Source organism: Elgaria multicarinata, chromosome 22, assembly GCF_023053635.1.
Source record: "Elgaria multicarinata webbii isolate HBS135686 ecotype San Diego chromosome 22, rElgMul1.1.pri, whole genome shotgun sequence".
Taxonomy (NCBI): Eukaryota; Metazoa; Chordata; class Lepidosauria; order Squamata; family Anguidae; genus Elgaria; species Elgaria multicarinata.
The window spans coordinates 13624216-13640813 of record NC_086192.1 but is presented as its reverse complement, the minus strand read 5'-3'; the positions used below and the strand labels follow the sequence as shown (position 1 = coordinate 13640813).

General features: G+C 46.3%; 1 protein-coding gene across 1 annotated transcript in view; it reads left to right on the top strand.

Annotated features, from left to right (window-relative positions):
- Positions 1-11731, top strand: part of COL26A1 (collagen type XXVI alpha 1 chain) — a 96645-nt gene extending 84914 nt beyond the window's left edge. Inside the window, exons 9-15 of the mRNA XM_063146803.1 lie at positions 1262-1323; positions 2563-2625; positions 4663-4707; positions 6445-6489; positions 7579-7663; positions 9418-9582; positions 11258-11731. Coding sequence (XP_063002873.1) covers positions 1262-1323; positions 2563-2625; positions 4663-4707; positions 6445-6489; positions 7579-7663; positions 9418-9575 — 458 coding nt within the window. The 3' untranslated portion in view covers positions 9576-9582; positions 11258-11731. The remainder of the gene's footprint in view (positions 1-1261; positions 1324-2562; positions 2626-4662; positions 4708-6444; positions 6490-7578; positions 7664-9417; positions 9583-11257) is intronic.
- Positions 11732-16598: the final 4867 nt, after the last annotated feature.

Sequence of the window (16598 nt, the reverse complement as noted above, 5' to 3'; positions counted from 1 at the left end):
CGGGAAGAACTCTTTAGAAATGAACACACGCTTGTTAGCAAGGAGACACTGAGCAGGTCTGAAGTTAGCGGGGCGGCGAATCCGCTCTGGATTTCAGTCCAAACCAGCATCTGATTCCAAGAATTCTTTGGGCAGCAGAGCCAGGGAAGGAAGAGCCAAGGAAAAACTCCCGGGAATGTGGGTGGAACCAAGCTGCGGGTGTGTGTGTGTGTGCCCGGAGCTTGGGGTAGAAGTCATGTTTTACATGCTAAAACTAGGTAGGGGTGAATTCCCCCACGTCTTCTTCATCCTCTGCTCGCTGGACTCCCGACAGTTGTCCAAACATGGTGTGTGTGTGGGGCGAGTCACAAGATACTCCACAAGCACCCGGCAAGAGCTGGCGTATTTTTTATTTATTTATTTTGTCCCCAATTCCCGATACGCACAAAATCGTGGCCATAGATAGTGCAATTTGTGTAAACTGGCAGGTGTAAAGGGCCATTTACGCCCACAAATTTGCACAAATTGTGCTATTTACAGCTGTGATTTTGCGCAAATTCCAATTTCCGTAAATATTCCCAGCTGTGATTTTGTGCAAATTCAAATTTCCATAAATATTCCCAGCTGCGATTTTGCGCAAATGCCAATTTCCCTAAATATTCCCAGCTGCGATTTTGCGCAAATTCCAATTTCCATAAATATTCCCAGCTGCGATTTTGCGCAAATTCCAATTTCTGTAAATATTCACAGCTGCGATTTTGCGCAAATTTCAATTTCCGTAAATATTCCCAGCTGCGATTTTGCGCAAATCTTGATTTGCGCAAATCGGGAATTGAACGAATAAAATAAAAGGGGGAAACTGCATCCTCGAATCAGCATGTGCCTAGTTGAGCCAGTTCAGGTATCTACGAGATGGATTATGGGTGGCCGAGGTGGGAAAAACTTGCTGAGTTCCACCCCCAAACCGGATTCCACCGACATCCCTAGGTACAACTTCCCAGGTTCAGAATTTCCCATCAAAGGGATCTGGGAGTAGTAGTGGAGGCTGGTGGCTCTGATGTCAGTGGGGCAGTGAATCCGCTCCGTGTTTCACTCTGAAGCAGTCAGAACTCTAACGGAGCTCTCCAAAGATTATGGCAAGGGCTGACCTAGGATGTTGCCACTTTTAATTCAGTATAGATAATGGCATCCTACAGGCCACTGTTTGGCTGTCTGTTTCCAGACGGAACATTCATTCCTTTGAAAAGAAAACCCACTAATTCTCTGAATTGGTTTTCATCAGGACCACCTGGATCTTCAGGTCCCAAAGGGGCACCAGGACCTATTGGAGCACCTGGACTACAGGTAAGCAAACCGACTGCCCCCTCTCCTCCCATGTTCCAAGGTGAAACCCACCCATCCCAGCCCCTGTTATGCGCAACACATGACGTGAGCGTTGTCTCTCGCACGGTACATATTCGTTTGCTCTGCGGCAGCCGCATCCTCTTCTTAAAACCCTCCAGGGATGGAGGACCCACAACCTCCATAGGTAGACTGTTCCGCTGTTGTACAGATCTTGCTGTCAGGAAGCTTTTCCTTATATTTAATGAAAATCTAGGTCTCTGTAACTTATACCCATTATTTCAAGTCCGAATTTCTGGGGCCATGGGAAATAGTTCTTGACCCTCTTCCCTGTGGGGCCCTTTGATGTACCTGAATGCTGCTCACATGTCTCCTTTTCTCCAGACTGAACATCCCCAGTTCCTTCAAGCCTGTCCTCATCGGGCCTGTCCTCAACTCCCTCTATCCTCCTCGTTGCCCTGCTCTGAACCTGTTCTGACCCGCCAATGTCCTTCTGGAAATGGGGTGCCCAGAATCGGACTACAGTAAGGCCCACTTTGGATGAAGCCTTAGCTCACCATAGTAACCTGTAAGCAAACTCTGCTGCCGCTTAGGGCCATGTTCTATTGATCACAAAATATTTCCCTTTTTTATTGATTGAGTTATTAATCATTACCATTTTCATCCCGCCTTTTCTGATTTTGCAAGGAACCTAAGGCGGCTTACATGGTCAGCTCCCTCTCCATTTGAACCTCACAACAACCCTGTGGGGTCGGCCAGCCTGAGAATCAGAGAGCGGCTCAAAGTCACCCAGTGAGCTTCTTGGCCGAGTGGGGTGTAGAACCTGGCTCTCCCAAGTCTCAGTCCAGGATTTCTTCTCAATCCTCCCAGAGTGCAGGACACGGAATAACAGGCTCAAGTTAAAGGAAGCTAGATTCCAGCTGGACATCAGGAAAAACTTCCTGACTGTTAGAGCAGTGCGACAATGGAATCAGTTACCTAGGGAGGTTGTGGGCTCTCCCACACTGGAAGCCTTCAAGAGGCAGCTGGACAACCATCTGTCAGAGATGCTTTAGAGTGGATTCCTGCATTGAGCAGGGGGTTGGACTCGATGGCCTTGTAGGCCCCTTCCAACTCTGCCATTCTATGATTCTATGATTCTAATCACTACACCACACCATCTCTTTCACTGGATCTTTTATAGGAATGGAAACACCATATATAGCCAATTTCTTTCCCATCTGTTTAATCCCTCCCCACCAGGGCGTATCCGGATCCCCTGGGCAGCCTGGATCCAAAGGTTCCAAAGGAGACCGAGGAGAAAGGGTGAGTTGATCTTCCGGTTCCCGTTGGCCTTACTAGTAGCCCCGCCTACCCCAAATTTATTGCTGCTGTCATGGCAGCAGCAAAACTCTCCAGCGGAAAACCGCAATGTGGCTCGGCCCGTCTGTCGCTTGGAAATCCATTTCTCTTTTTGCTAGATGGAGTTCTGCGGCATGCCCGGCTTGGTTTGCCTTTGCGGGCTGAGCCACGTCTTTTTCCTGAATTCTGGGAAATTTTGTCATTTTCTTTTTGCGGCAAGTCATAATTTGCGCAAATAGAGATTTGTGCAGATTTCAGCCGCAATTTACGCAAATTTGGAGAGCCAATTTGCTTTAAAATCAGCCACAATTTATGCAATTTTAAAAAAATTACAGAAAAATCACAAACTGGCCTAGCTCTATGCAAATCAAGTCAGGCTCCGCAGTGAAAAGCAGGCCGAAATTCGAGGCGGTGAAATAAGGAAAGGTGGTTAAGTTTCCCTCCAAAATGTATTCTTCCGACATCCCTAAAGGTGGCCTAAAAAGGCGAAATTTTGCCTTTTGAGGCCACAATCAAAATGTGCAGCCCAAATCCGGTGGCACGCAGCAGTGGTGCCCTCCCCAGGGGATAGAAATTGGCCACTGAAGCCCCTAAAATTGCCCACACCCACTTTATAGATAACAAATCAAACTTTGCCTGGTGCACCCGGCCTGTTGTCTTGCCAGGCAAGACACCTTCCCTGAAACCAGTGCCCTTTAGTAATACAGCGACTGGGTTTTGTACTAACTGAAGTCTCCAACAAGTCTTCAAAAGCATCCCAACCCACAATGCTTTGCAGTTATCTACTTTAGAGCTTACCAGGCCATGGATCGCCACGGTGAAAATTATCTGTGACCAGGAGGGCTGAAGATGCGTGAGAATTTCATTTTTGCTTGCAAGATTTGTGAAAGGATGCCTTTTTCGCGACTTCGAATACGACCACGGACACGAATCTGTTAGAAACGTTTGTAAATTACTGAACAAGTGCTCGTGTTCAGTTTGTGCCCATTCACGAAGCTTCTGCCAATTTCGTAAATATACGTAAATTTCCTAAATTTGCGCACATTCCCTAAACCTTCACAAATTTCGTGGTTCACGCAAATTTAGTCTCTGGGAGAAATTTAGGGAATTCGTATAAATTGAGGAAAGGTAGGTAAATTTTGGAAATTTGCACAAAATTTCCTAAATTTACGCACATTCCCTAAATCTTCACAAATTTCGTGGTTCACGCAAATTTAGTCTCTGGGAGAAATTTAGGGCATTCTTATAAATTGAGGAAAGGTAGGTAAATTTTGGAAATTTGCACAAACTGAACCAGCAGAAGTTGCACAAATTTCACATTCCGTAGCTGCTCGATTCGCGTGGCTTTCCTGTTTGGGCTGAGCGAGCGGCGAGTGCAAATGCGAATGGGGATCAGGCATGAGGCAATGGGAGTGCCAATGTTCAGAGGATCCCGGTGATTCGCCCATCCCTAAGAAAGCGGCACAGTGGGTGCACCAGCCTTGGCTATTAAGGCGGACAGTATGCGATGGCTTCTTCTTGGACACCCAGTAACAGTGCTGGATCTGTCCGTACCCCACAAGATAAAAACCTCGTCCTTTAGAGCAGAGGTGTGGAAGCTTTGACCCATGGACAAAATGCAGAACTCCAAGCTCCTCAATTTGCACCCCAGCAGGGGGCTCAAAGTAGATCTCCAGATATTTTTGGACTTCAACTTCCAGCGTTTCTGACCAACAGCCATCTTTGTAAACTGCCCAGAGAGCTTTGGATCTGGGGTGGTATATAAATGCAATAAATAACTATCATGATGGGAGAGACTTCTGGCTTCAAAACATATGGAGATCTGCCTTCCACCTGCTCTTTCTCCAGGCCACGCCTCCTCAATGACCCCACTCTGGAATTCTGTCATTATTTAAACTGCTCCCTGCAAAATTGGTACAGAAGAAACAGCGATATTCCCTATTCTCTCAGAAAATCCCAGTTCATTTGTCTTAATGAAACTGATGATTTTACTCCTGACAGGGGCAACCAGGGCTGTCTGGTGAAAGAGGCACTAAGGGACTTTCCGTAAGTCATGGATTCGTGTTTATATGTGTGGGGTGGGTGGGTCACACAAAGAGCAAGAAAGAGAGGGGAAAGTTACGATGCCCAGTGACCCTGTTCAGATGACACGCTAAGCCACGATGGTTAAGCATTTTGAGCTAAACATTGTGGCTTAGTGTGTTGTGTGAACCGTCCCTAACCATGGTGGCTACATAACCTTGGTTTCATCATGCTCACTAACCCTTTGCTGCAAAAGGGTTCGTGGCCTAACCATGGCTTAGCGTGTTGTCTGAACAGGCCCATGGTAAGATATACTCCATGTCATGGTAGCCAGCTTTTGTTTCGAAAAATGCTCTCCCTGCACTCTTCATAAGGGCAGAGCCTGCGTCCAGGGGCTCAGGAGTAGTGCCCCAAACATCTGGCAGCAAAGGGTGATCAAGACAGGAAGAATCGTCTCCCTGTTCAGTAGTGCATCATATCAGAAGGCCTCATCCCCGACCATGCCAACTTATGGCAAGCATAAAATGAAGTCCCTCGCCACCACAAAATGTTTCCCGGCCTTACTAACCTTGTGTCTAGACTACTGTTATGGCACCTACATGGGGCTGCCCTTGAAGACAGTTTGGAGGCTTCAGCTGGTGCAGAATGCCACCGGACATTGGTTGAACAGTGAGCAAATCCAGAGGCCTACCACCTCTATCCTCCGTGATCCGCACTGGCTGCTTATTCGCTTCCCAGCCGACTTTAAGATCCTCAAGTTGACTTCGAAGGCCCTAAATGGCTTGGGGGCCATATACCTGTTGACGTGCCTCTTGCCTGGCTTCTGAGAGCTTTAGAAAGGTATGGGCGATGCCCGAGGAAGAGTGACCCGAGAGAGGGCCTTTTCAGTTGTGGCACCCGCATTATGGAATCCCACAGGTTCAGGTGACATCTGCAGCTTTGATTTGTCAGTTACTTAAGACGCGCCTCTTCACCCAGGCCTTTGGGTCCTCTTAATGAGTCCTTTGCGTCTTTTGTTTGCCGAACAGTTTTGTGGGGGCATATATTACATTGCTGCTGGTTTAGTCTTGATGCATGTTGAGAGTTTTATCGTGATGTTTTATTAGTGCTTGTGTTTTGTTGTGTTACTAGAATTCTAAGAAAGAAATAAAGACATTAAAATATAAAATAAAACATAGCTGGCGTGAGGAGTAGCCGTTGATAGCCTTGATAGTCCATTTTTCTCTCTACTTGTCTTCTAAAGCCACCCAAGTTGGTGGCCGTCACTACGTCTTGTGGTAGCAAATTCCATAGTTTGGATGGCTTCAAAAGGGCGTTGGATAAATTCCTGGAGGAGAAGGCTAATCCATGGCTACTAGCCCTGATGGTTGCGTGCTATCTCCAGTATTCGAGGCAATAAGCCTGTGTGCACCAGTTGCTGGGGAAGATGGGCGGGAGGGTGCTGTTGCACCATGTCCTGCTTGTGGGTTTTCTGTGGGAAACTGGTGGGCCACTGTGTGAACAGAGTGCTGGACGAGATGGACCCTCGGTCTGATCCAGCAGGGCTCTTCTGATGTTCTCAATGCTGTGTTGTATGAAGAAGTCCTTCGTGTGATCTATCCTCAATCTCCCACCCTTCATGGAATGACCCCGTTGGCTTCTAGTATTGTGAGAGAGGGAGTCTCCCTGTCCACTTTCTCTGCACTACGCATAATTTTATACACCTCTATCACGGGGAGACAAAATTGCCAATGTCAAGTTCTGTCTGCCTCGCTTTTTTAGGGCGAACCTGGTAAGAAAGGCGAAGAAGGAGACAAAGGTGCAGATGTAAGGATATTTATTTATTACATTTACATCATTTGAAATGTTTTTGCTTCTTTTAAATTTTGTTTTAACTGTTTTATTCTGTTTTTATTTTCATTTTATCTTGTACGCCGCTCTGAAATTTTTCAATGGGGAGCGGTATATAAATATTCTAAACAAACAAATAAATAAATAAATAAATTGGCAAAATGATTTCTTACACAAGGTTATTAATTCAACCAAAGTACATAACTTTCTCTCTATATCAGATTTAATGCTTTTACCTTGCAAAATATTTTTTGCCGATTAATTGATAAACAAAAACTTTTAAGTCCACGCTGACCCCTGAATAAGAAAAATCGATGTCTCTCGATTTCTGACGCAACTCTTCTCATCTCTGATGACGGGTTATAATTCAGCATTTTCTCTTTGGATCTTATCCGGACTGCTTTGCCAATTATATTTTGATAATGATTCCCTAAAGTTCATTGTGAAGTCACCTTTGTTGTTGTTTATTTGTTCAGTCGCTTCCGACTCTTCGTGACTTCATGGACCAGCCCACGCCAGAGCTTTCTGTCGGCCGTTGCCACCCCTAGCTCCCCCAAGGTCAAGTCCGTCACCTCCAGAATATCCTCCATCCATCTTGCCCTTGGTCGGCCCCTCTTCCTTTTGCCTTCCACTTTCCCTGGCATCAGCCTCTTCTCCAGGGTGTCCTGTCTTCTCCTTATGTGGCCAAAGTACTTCAGTTTTGCCTTTAATACCATTCCCTCAAGTGAGTAGTCTGGCTTGATTTCCTGGAGTATGGACTGGTTGGATCTTCTTGCAGTCCAAGGCACTCTCAGAATTTTCCTCCAACACCACAGTTCAAAAGCATCTATCTTCCTTCGCTCAGCTTTCCTTATGGTCCAACTCTCGCAGCCATAGGTTACTACGGGGAATAGTTACTATGGGAAATAGTTGCCATAACTTCCTTACAAATGACTTTATTATTTATTTATTTCTCTGGATCCTTAATTACCTTTTATGCAACATGCTGAGCACATTGAAATCTGTGCCACCGACATTTTCTGTGAGATGCGTAACACGCTTCCACTCTAATTGTCTCCTTTGTAGGGTGAAGGCGTCCAACAGCTTCGAGAGGCCCTGAAGATATTAGCTGAGAGAGTGTTAATTTTAGAACATATGATAGGAATTCACGGTGAGTTCTGCACAATCCTTCCACTAAACTTTGACGCCGCGGTGAATGGAGGGGCAGGCATATTGCAGGCAGCTCCCTGTGCTATTTCAGTTTTATGTATTTAAAAGGATGTATGTACCACCTTTCAGAACAAAGGGCTCCCGAGGCAGCATGAAAACCATACAACAATACTTAAAAGACAAAGACAACAAATGCTATTTTGGGCTTCATTAATAGAAGTATAGCTTCCAAATCATGTGACGTACTGGTTCCTCTCTATTCAGCCCTGGTTAGGCCTCATCTAGAGTATTGCGTCCAGTTCTGGGATCCACAATTCAAGAAGGACGCAGACAAGCTGGAGCGTGTTCAAAGGAGGGCAACCAGGATGATCAGGGGTCTGGAAATAAAGCCCTATGAAGAGAGACTGAAAACTGGGCATGCATAGCCTGGAGAAGAGAAGATTGAGGGGAGACATGATAGCACTCTTCAAATACTTACAAGGTTGTCACACGGAGGGCCAGGATCTCTTCTTGATCCTCCCAGAGTGCAGGACACGGAATAACGGGCTCAAGTTAAAGGAAGCCAGATTCCAGCTGGACATCAGGAAAAACTTCCTGACTGTTAGAGCAGTACGACAATGGAATCAGTTACCTAGGGAGGTTGTGGGCTCTCCCACACTAGAGGCCTTCAAGAGGCAGCTGGACCACCATCTGTCAGGTATGCTTTAAGGATGCATTGAGCAGGGAGTTGGACTCGATGGCCTTGTAGGCCCCTTCCAACTCTGCTATTCTATGATTCTATGAACAAGCCAATTGCAAACACTGAAAACACGCAGCAGTTTAAAAGGAGATAGGGTTTTGAGGTCTAGTGGGTGAAATAATGAAGTTGCAGTCATCTGTAATTCTTTGGGAAGAGTGTTCCAAAGATATGTGTCCAATAATGAAATGCAACACCAGTTTTCAGGGTCTGATACTGTAAGCCATCTCCCCACCCCGTCTTCAGCCTGCACCCCTGATGCCACCCCACCACCCAAAATGCACACTTACAAAATGGCGGCTTGCCTTCAGAGTTTGGCAGCAATTTTAACCTTTGACTCTACAGAGACTTCCAAGGGTAAAATTTAGCTCATTTTAAAGCAAAATTTGTCACAGCTAAACCACTCTAGCAGCAGACTGCCAAAATTTGTACGAGGTAGGAAAGGGAGCCATAACTTCCAGTTTCAAATGAGTTCAGATTTCTATGAATTCCACCGGATACCACAATAGACCGGCTTTTTCTGAGCCAGGTGGATTCCACCGACTTGTAGACTGGTTTTTCTCTTTAGGACGCAATTGCGCAGTTCTGCAAAACTAAAATTCCAGGGTCCCTGGTAGGAATGCGCTGCTGTGCACTAGGTAATGTGAATCAGCGTGAATGGGCAAAAACGAAGGTGAATTAGCAGGTGTGCGCAAATGTGTATTTCTGCTAATGTGCATTGGTGCAAGTAGAACAAAATTTCTGGTAAAAAAAACCCACCTGATTCCGTCATTGAGCGGACGATGGAATGGAATACCCCTGACAATCCACGAAACACAGGAAGAATGGATTTAATGAAATCCATACATCCCTAGTAAGGTGTGTGTGGCCCCGCCCCTGATGTGACATCATAGGGCCTGTCCCTGTCACTTGACATCACTCCCTTTCTCTCTCTCTCTCTTCACTCCTGCCCCCTCCCCTCCCTACCCCTGCCTCTCTTTTAAACAACACACCCGTCCCCGGTTTTCCTCTGTTTTCAGATTCTTTCTCTTCCGTTGAACCAGGCTCAGGACAAGATGTGATCCTGGGCGCCCCGCTCCGAGCGAATGTGAAAATCAAGCGGCACCACTCGAACCAGATCCTGTCTTCGCTCCTGGGAGACGGCGAAGCCAAAGGGAAGAGCGACCGAAAGAAGTAGAATTCCAGTAAGGTCCCCAACCCTCATTTCTCTTAGGAAAGGAAAGGAACCTCTCGTGCAAGCACTGAGTCATTACTGACTCTTGGAGGGACGCCAGCTTTTTGCTGATGTTTTCTTGGCAGGCCTTATAGCGGGGTGGTTTGCCGTTGCCTTCCCCGGCCGTTATTACCTTTCCGCCAGCTCACTGGGTACTCATTTTACCGACCTCAGAAGGATGGAAGGCTGAGGTGACCCGAGCTGGCTGCTTGAAACCAGCTTCCACTGGGATCGAACTCAGGCCATGGGGAGGGTTTCAGCTGCAGAAACTGCTGCTTTACCGCTCTGCGCCACACGAGGCAGAAAATTTATTTATTTATTACATTTTTATACCGCCCAATAGCCAAAGCTCTCTGGGCAGTTCACAAAAATTAAATCCATGAGAAGCATAATAAAACAACCAACAATCTAAAAACACAAATAAAAAATACAATATAAAAAGCACAACCAGGATAAAACCACACAGCAGAAATTGATATAGGTTAGAAGACAGAATTAAAACAAGGTTTAAATTTAAGTTAAATTGGGTGTTAAAATACTGAGAAAATAAAAAGGTCTTCAGCTGGCGACGGAAAGAGTACAGCGTAGGCGCCAGGCGAACCTCTCTGGGGAGCTCATTGCACAGCCGGGGTGCCACAGCAGAGAAGGCCCTGCTCCTGGTAGCCACCTGCCTCACTTCCTTTGGCAGGGGCTCATGGAGAAGGGCCCCTGAGGATGACCTTAGTGTCCGGGCAGGTACATATGGGAGGAGGCCACCAGCAATGTAGAATGTGTCTGAAGGTTTTGCCGAGGGAGGGGTGTCTTTCTTCTGTTTCCTATAACCCACTGGGCCCCCATTTACACTACAATCTGATACTGGTCTCACACCACTGCAGCTGTGATCGCCAACTGCAAAGATTCTTGGGAAACAATGGTTTGGCAACGTGATGGGGAAATGTGAGAGATTCCCCTCCTGTGTGAGAATGTTAGAGGGGGAATGAGTGGGAAAAGGGATTCACTATTAAAACTGGTTAAACCTGTAGTGTGGATTTGTCCTGGATATATCTGTTACAAGCAATGACCCAAATCAGGCAAATGCTGATGATGAAAAGAAAAACATTTGCTTCCTTTTTTCCCTTTTGCATACCTCAATGCCCAAGACCGCTTGCAACTGAGGATGTTGAAGGAATCTAGTTTGGGGGTGGACCTCAGCGGGTTTTCACCAGCTCGGCCCCTGACTTGGTGTGCCCTGAGTCAGGCAAGCTCACGGTTTCCCACCTTTTTTTGCGCAAATTGTGATTCGCGCAACTGCGGATTTGCGCAAAATCGCAGATGGAAATATTTATGGAATTCTGCAGCCATAAATAGCTCAATTTGTGCAAAAATGCAGGCATAAATAGTCCTTTACACCTACAGTTTCCTGCAAATTGTTCTGTTCGTGGCCACAAATTTGTGCAAATCGTGATTTTTTAAAATGTTCCCATGCACGGTTTTGCACAAAATTGCAGCTCATGGGTACTTAGAAATAATGACTTGCTAGAACCCTGAACTAGAGCACTGTTAGGAAGGAATATATGCTGCGACATTTTGCTTGTAGCCCCACTTGAAAATTGTCTATTTTCCCCATCTCAAGATTTAGTACTCTAATAAGAAACTTTCATTGGCAGGTCCAGTCACAAAGGCTGAAGAGACTTAAGCACCGTTTACTGCTGTTGGTGCGCTCCGCGGATCGGGACGATGGAACGCCCGTCGGATAAGGAACACATTCCTTGAACTCTCCATGATCTTTCAAATGTATACCTTTACCCTTACTCCATGTCCTATCTTTGTCTCTGTGTCCACGTCCATCTCAGATGACCACTTTCATGCCCAGAAATGAAGAGATCACATGTGATAAAGACACCATCTTAGAGGATTTTGGAAACCACTAACATAAGAGTCACCCATCTTTCCTTCCTTCAGAGGAGACTTTCCACCTCAACTTGCTTGCTAAGGAAATTCCCCCCACATGTGTCTGCTGTGGAACCCATTCTGCATTCTAGAATATTCCGGGGCATTTTAGAGCACACACTCAATCCATTCGGAGTGTTGGGCGTACCCGTTGGGTCTACCATCACTCTGCATGAACTGAGGATGTGTTCACCTGTACATCGCTTGATCCTGATGGGCAAATGGTCTTTCACACCACCATTACTGATCTTCCTCTCGAACAACCCATGATAAGCTTTCGAGGAACTGCAGGATTCTCCTCGAACACAGTCTGAAAACCACGGCCCTATGTAAATCCTTCCCCAGACATAAAAAGAATCAGACACACAGTCCAAATCAGACACTTAGTCCGGAATGAATGGGAGTTGTCGGAGATGTAGACCAAAGCACCTACATCAGAATGGAGAGTGACGGGTGACAAAGATCAACGTCTTTGGATACCTGAATTGGCACCTGCCAGTCTACCGGCCCATCCTGATTTTTATTTCATTTTTTTTAGATTTTATACCTCCGAAACAAAACTAATTGGGAGGCCAGCATAATGCAAAGTGGAGTGCTGCCCTTCGGCGCCATCTTTATTTGGGTTCAGAAACGGGGGTTCTGGAGATCTAACACCACCTCTGCCTTGTCGTTCGGTTTTTGGCTAAGTACTTTCCTTTCCATTCTGCCAGTTTGCCTTCTGTGAAGGAAGTGTATTGTGACAACTATGCCCCCTGCCACATGGCAGCCATTTTATGAATGGGCAAGCCCCCCATAGCAGCCATGTTGTGAGAGTGCCCACAACACTAAAAACAAAAACAAAATTCCAGATATGCCCACCAACCCCCAAAAGATTGATGACTCCTGAACCGGCGTTGTCAATGGCTGGCGTTTACTCGCCTAACTATTAAGACTGAATATTTGAGGTCTAAAAGGTCAGTCAGCTCCTGATTATGTCTGAATTTACCCACTGCCAGCGAAGGTTCTGCCTCGCCTATACCTCTGACCCACAAGTTTATTTCTGAGCTCCCCGCCCCTCACAGATCCGTACTGGAGGAAACCACACCTGTTGAATTTCTGCTCAACATGTTAAAGGCAAGCTAGCCCTAGCCAGAGAATTGGGTGGCATCCCTAGGCATACAGGCTGTTTGCAGTATGCAAGGCTGGCTCCTCCGAGATGCTGCACAGGCTAAACACATTTCAAGCCTATTCGCCTCAGTCATAAGGACTAGCAGCTTGGCGGAAAGCTGGACGATGTATTATTTCTGACCAGTTCCACCTCCTGTTTTTTTTCCCCAGTGTTTGGGGAAAATCTCAGAACAGAAGGTGTCGATGTTAAAGACCATGTTATAAAGGGGCAATAGGGTGGAGATACTTTCAGAATGCTAGCAGGATACACACAATCTCTGGCAACTATTGTCTGACATAACTGTGAGCTTATACAGCAGGGGTGCAAAGCTTCAGGCCCGGGTTCAAATCCAGCCCCTCCCACAGTTCCAATCCAGCCCACCGGGATTTCCCACAAGCCCACGTCGCTTTCCCACCAACCATGGATTGCTTGATGGTTTCTCCGTTTTGGGGCGCTTTCCCCCTGTTTAAAGGGTTGAAGGGCTGTAGCTCAGTGGTGGAGTGCCGGTTTTGCATGCAGAAGGTCCCGGGTTCAATTCCTGGCAGCATCTCCAGTTAGGGCTAGGAAACAATCCTCCCTGAAACCCAAGGAGAGCTGTTGCTGCCAGTCAGTGTCAACGATATTGGCCATGAAGGGCCCATCATTCGACTCAATCTACATCAGTGTGTTCCTATGCTCCCAAATGTCTCTCCTAAGGTTTAGGTACTGACAAGTCAAGAGCTTCAAGATAAAATATGCTATTATTTTTTGTACTTCAGATTGCCTCTTTGGCCCTGCTCATCAGAGGCACGCAGCCCCCCGCAAGAGTTTATCTTTCAGACCTCTACGCCCTCTAAAGTTTACCCATTCAACATGCTTTCCACTGTCACTTAACTCCCTGTAGCTTCGCTCTGTGTAAACATGATAGGGATCGACTTGCACATTGGTTTGAAACGGGCTTTCGTAGAACATTTGGGGACTATTTTGGTCCATGGGGCTGAGAGATAAAGGCCTTCTTTCTTTTTAAAAAAAATGCTACTTTGTTTCTGGTGTGTTACAGTAACGGAGGAAGGAAAAGGAGATATTAAAAACCGCCTGAGATCAGTTTCAAGCCCGCATGGCAAATCAAAATGTATGTTTCTTTTACTGTCTCTTGTGGTTTCGGCAATGCAAAAACTGAATTCAGCTGAATTCATTATTCATCGGTTAACTTGCTACAAGGCAGACCCATCCTGGTACCCACCTGCTGGGGGTTGATGTCCATCAGGTTGGGGAAAACTGAGCTAAACCATTAAAAAAATAAAATTGGTTGACAGCCCTTAAACATGCATGCACACACACACGCACACGGCATATCTACGGTTTCAGTGGATGATGGTCTTCTTGGTTACCTAAGAAGGTGAAGCGTTTTGGTGGCCTAAGGACTAATCTATGCCTGCACCAGCTCCATTCGCTGCTTTTCCGCTTTGAAGGCAAGGTTATAGGTGTGGATGGCAGCACAGGAGTGGTGGGATTTCATGGGGAAAGAGCAGAAGAATGTCATGGCCTTCTTCGTAGGGGTAAAGTGGCAATGAGAGGTGGTGTGCCTAAGCCTTCTCCCACCCAGGCTTTTCTTCCTCCAGGCTCATCCCCACCCCAACTGGGGTCCCCCATGCCTGAGTTTGCCATACCAGGGGCAAAATAGCTGGAGGGTGTGGTGGACTGAAAAAGAAGACCCTGCATTTGTTATTCGTCCTGATGGCGATGTGCTACCTCCAGTATCACAGGCAGTAGGCCTATGTACACCAGTTGCCGGGGGACATGGGAAGGAGGGTCCCGTTGCACCCATGTCCTGCTTGTGGGTTTCTGTGGGCAGCTGATGGGCCACTGTGTGAACACCATGCTGAACTACATGGACCCTTGATCTGTTCCAGCATGGTTCTTCTTACATTCTTCTGATCTACTTGTAAAGCCAACGTCCGCTATTTGCCCGACTACATGGACCCTCGATCTGTTCCAACATGGTTCTTCTTACATTCTTCTGATCTACTTGTAAAGCCAACGTCCGCTATTTGCCCGACTACATGGACCCTCGATCTGTTCCAACATGGTTCTTCTTACATTCTTCTGATCTACTTGTAAAGCCAACGTCCGCTATTTGCTCGACTACATGGACACTTGATCTGTTCCAACATGGTTCTTTTAGGCTTCCTCTTTACTGGATGTCATCAAATCCCCGATGGCTGCGAGGATTGAAGAATGCAAAAGGTGCTGTTCATGTCCGCGAAGCACATTTCGAGCAGACGTTTGAGTTAAGTATGTTAGTTAGTTAAGACAGTATATAGTTATATAAAATATATATAAATATTAAATATATATATATTTAATTTATATCCATGTGTTATGAACGTTTCCAGATGGCCCACCGGATCGTAAGCGTTACACGCTCCTTGTCTGAACACCCATCTATGCGATCTCTTCTGAGTAGATATCATGCTGCCGTTTCAATGAGCAAAATGAATAAAGTTTTTGTCCGAGTCAGTGAGCTTCATTGATCAGGATACAGGATGGTGAGCCCTGGTCAGCAACTAGATTGCAGGCAGGCCGCTTGGAAAATGGGAGGAGGGCCAAGGGCCCGGCTTCAGACTCCTTCCCCACAAAGTGGCCTGCCTCAAAGCCCTGTTGCCGTAGAGGCCATATCTCCGGGCCCTGGTTATGGAAGCTGGGTTAGGCGATGTTGAATCCGGATTTGGCCCAGAGACTTCCGGTTGCTAACCCTTAATATAACGGGAAAGATGTCTGCTTTTCCTTTGCCTATGGATTGTGCATTGTTACTGTCCAAGTTCACAAACTGTTGTCATCATAACTCCCCAGCCCAGCGCATTTGTAAGGTTTTCGTTACTGTATATGAAATGTTTTGTACTCTGCCTTTTTTGGTGGGTAGGTGAGGGTTCTTTCCTCTACAGATCAGAGTGGGAACAATATTAGAGAGTCCACAAAAACCAAAAACCTGCTTATTCAATGCACTGAGAAATAAAACATACTGTAAATGAAAACCGAGTCTGCTGCTTGCCTTCTATATTTATTCATTGATTAGGTTCCCATCCGGCTTTCCATCAACGTTTGGCACTTAAAATCTAATTAGGGATATGTGTGTGGCAAGGGATGCACAAATCGGTCTGTTTCCTTTTTTTCCCCAAACACAGGTCTCTGCGTCTGCATCAGTTTGCTAAATTCAGCATGAAAATGATGATGATGATGATGATGATGAGGCCAGGCATTTCATAGAATCATAGAATCATAGAATAGCAGAGTTGGAAGGGGCCTACAAGGCCATCGAGTCCAACCCCCTGCTCAATGCAGGAATCCACCCTAAAGCATCCCTGACAGATGGTTGTCCAGCTGCCTCTTGAAGGCCTCTAGTGTGGGAGAGCCCACAACCTCCCTAGGTAACTGATTCCACCGTCGCACTGCTCTAACAGTTAGGAAGTTTTTCCTGATGTCCAGCCGGAATCTGGCTTCCTTTAACTTGAGCCCGTTATTCTGTGTCCTGCACTCTGGGAGGATCAAGAAGAGATCCTGGCCCTCCTCTGTGTGACAACCTTTTAAGTATTTGAAGAGTGCTATCATGTCTCCCCTCAATCTTCTTCTTCTCTTTAACGGCATATGGTGGAGCATCTTTGCCATCCATCCAAACAGGCCTAGTATTTTATTGAAACTCTTTGTAGTTGTCTAAATTGGTTTAAATTTTGAATATTTATATTTTTATGCTGCTTTTTATGCTGTAAGAGCCTCGTGTGGTGCAGAGCGGTAAAGCAGCAGTTTCTGCAGCTGAAACTCTCCCCACGGCCTGAGTTCGATCCCAGCGGAAGCTGGTTTCAGGCAGCTGGCTCGGGTCGACTCAGCCTTCCATCTGAGTCGACCCGGTGGGTAAAATGAGTACCCAGTTAGCT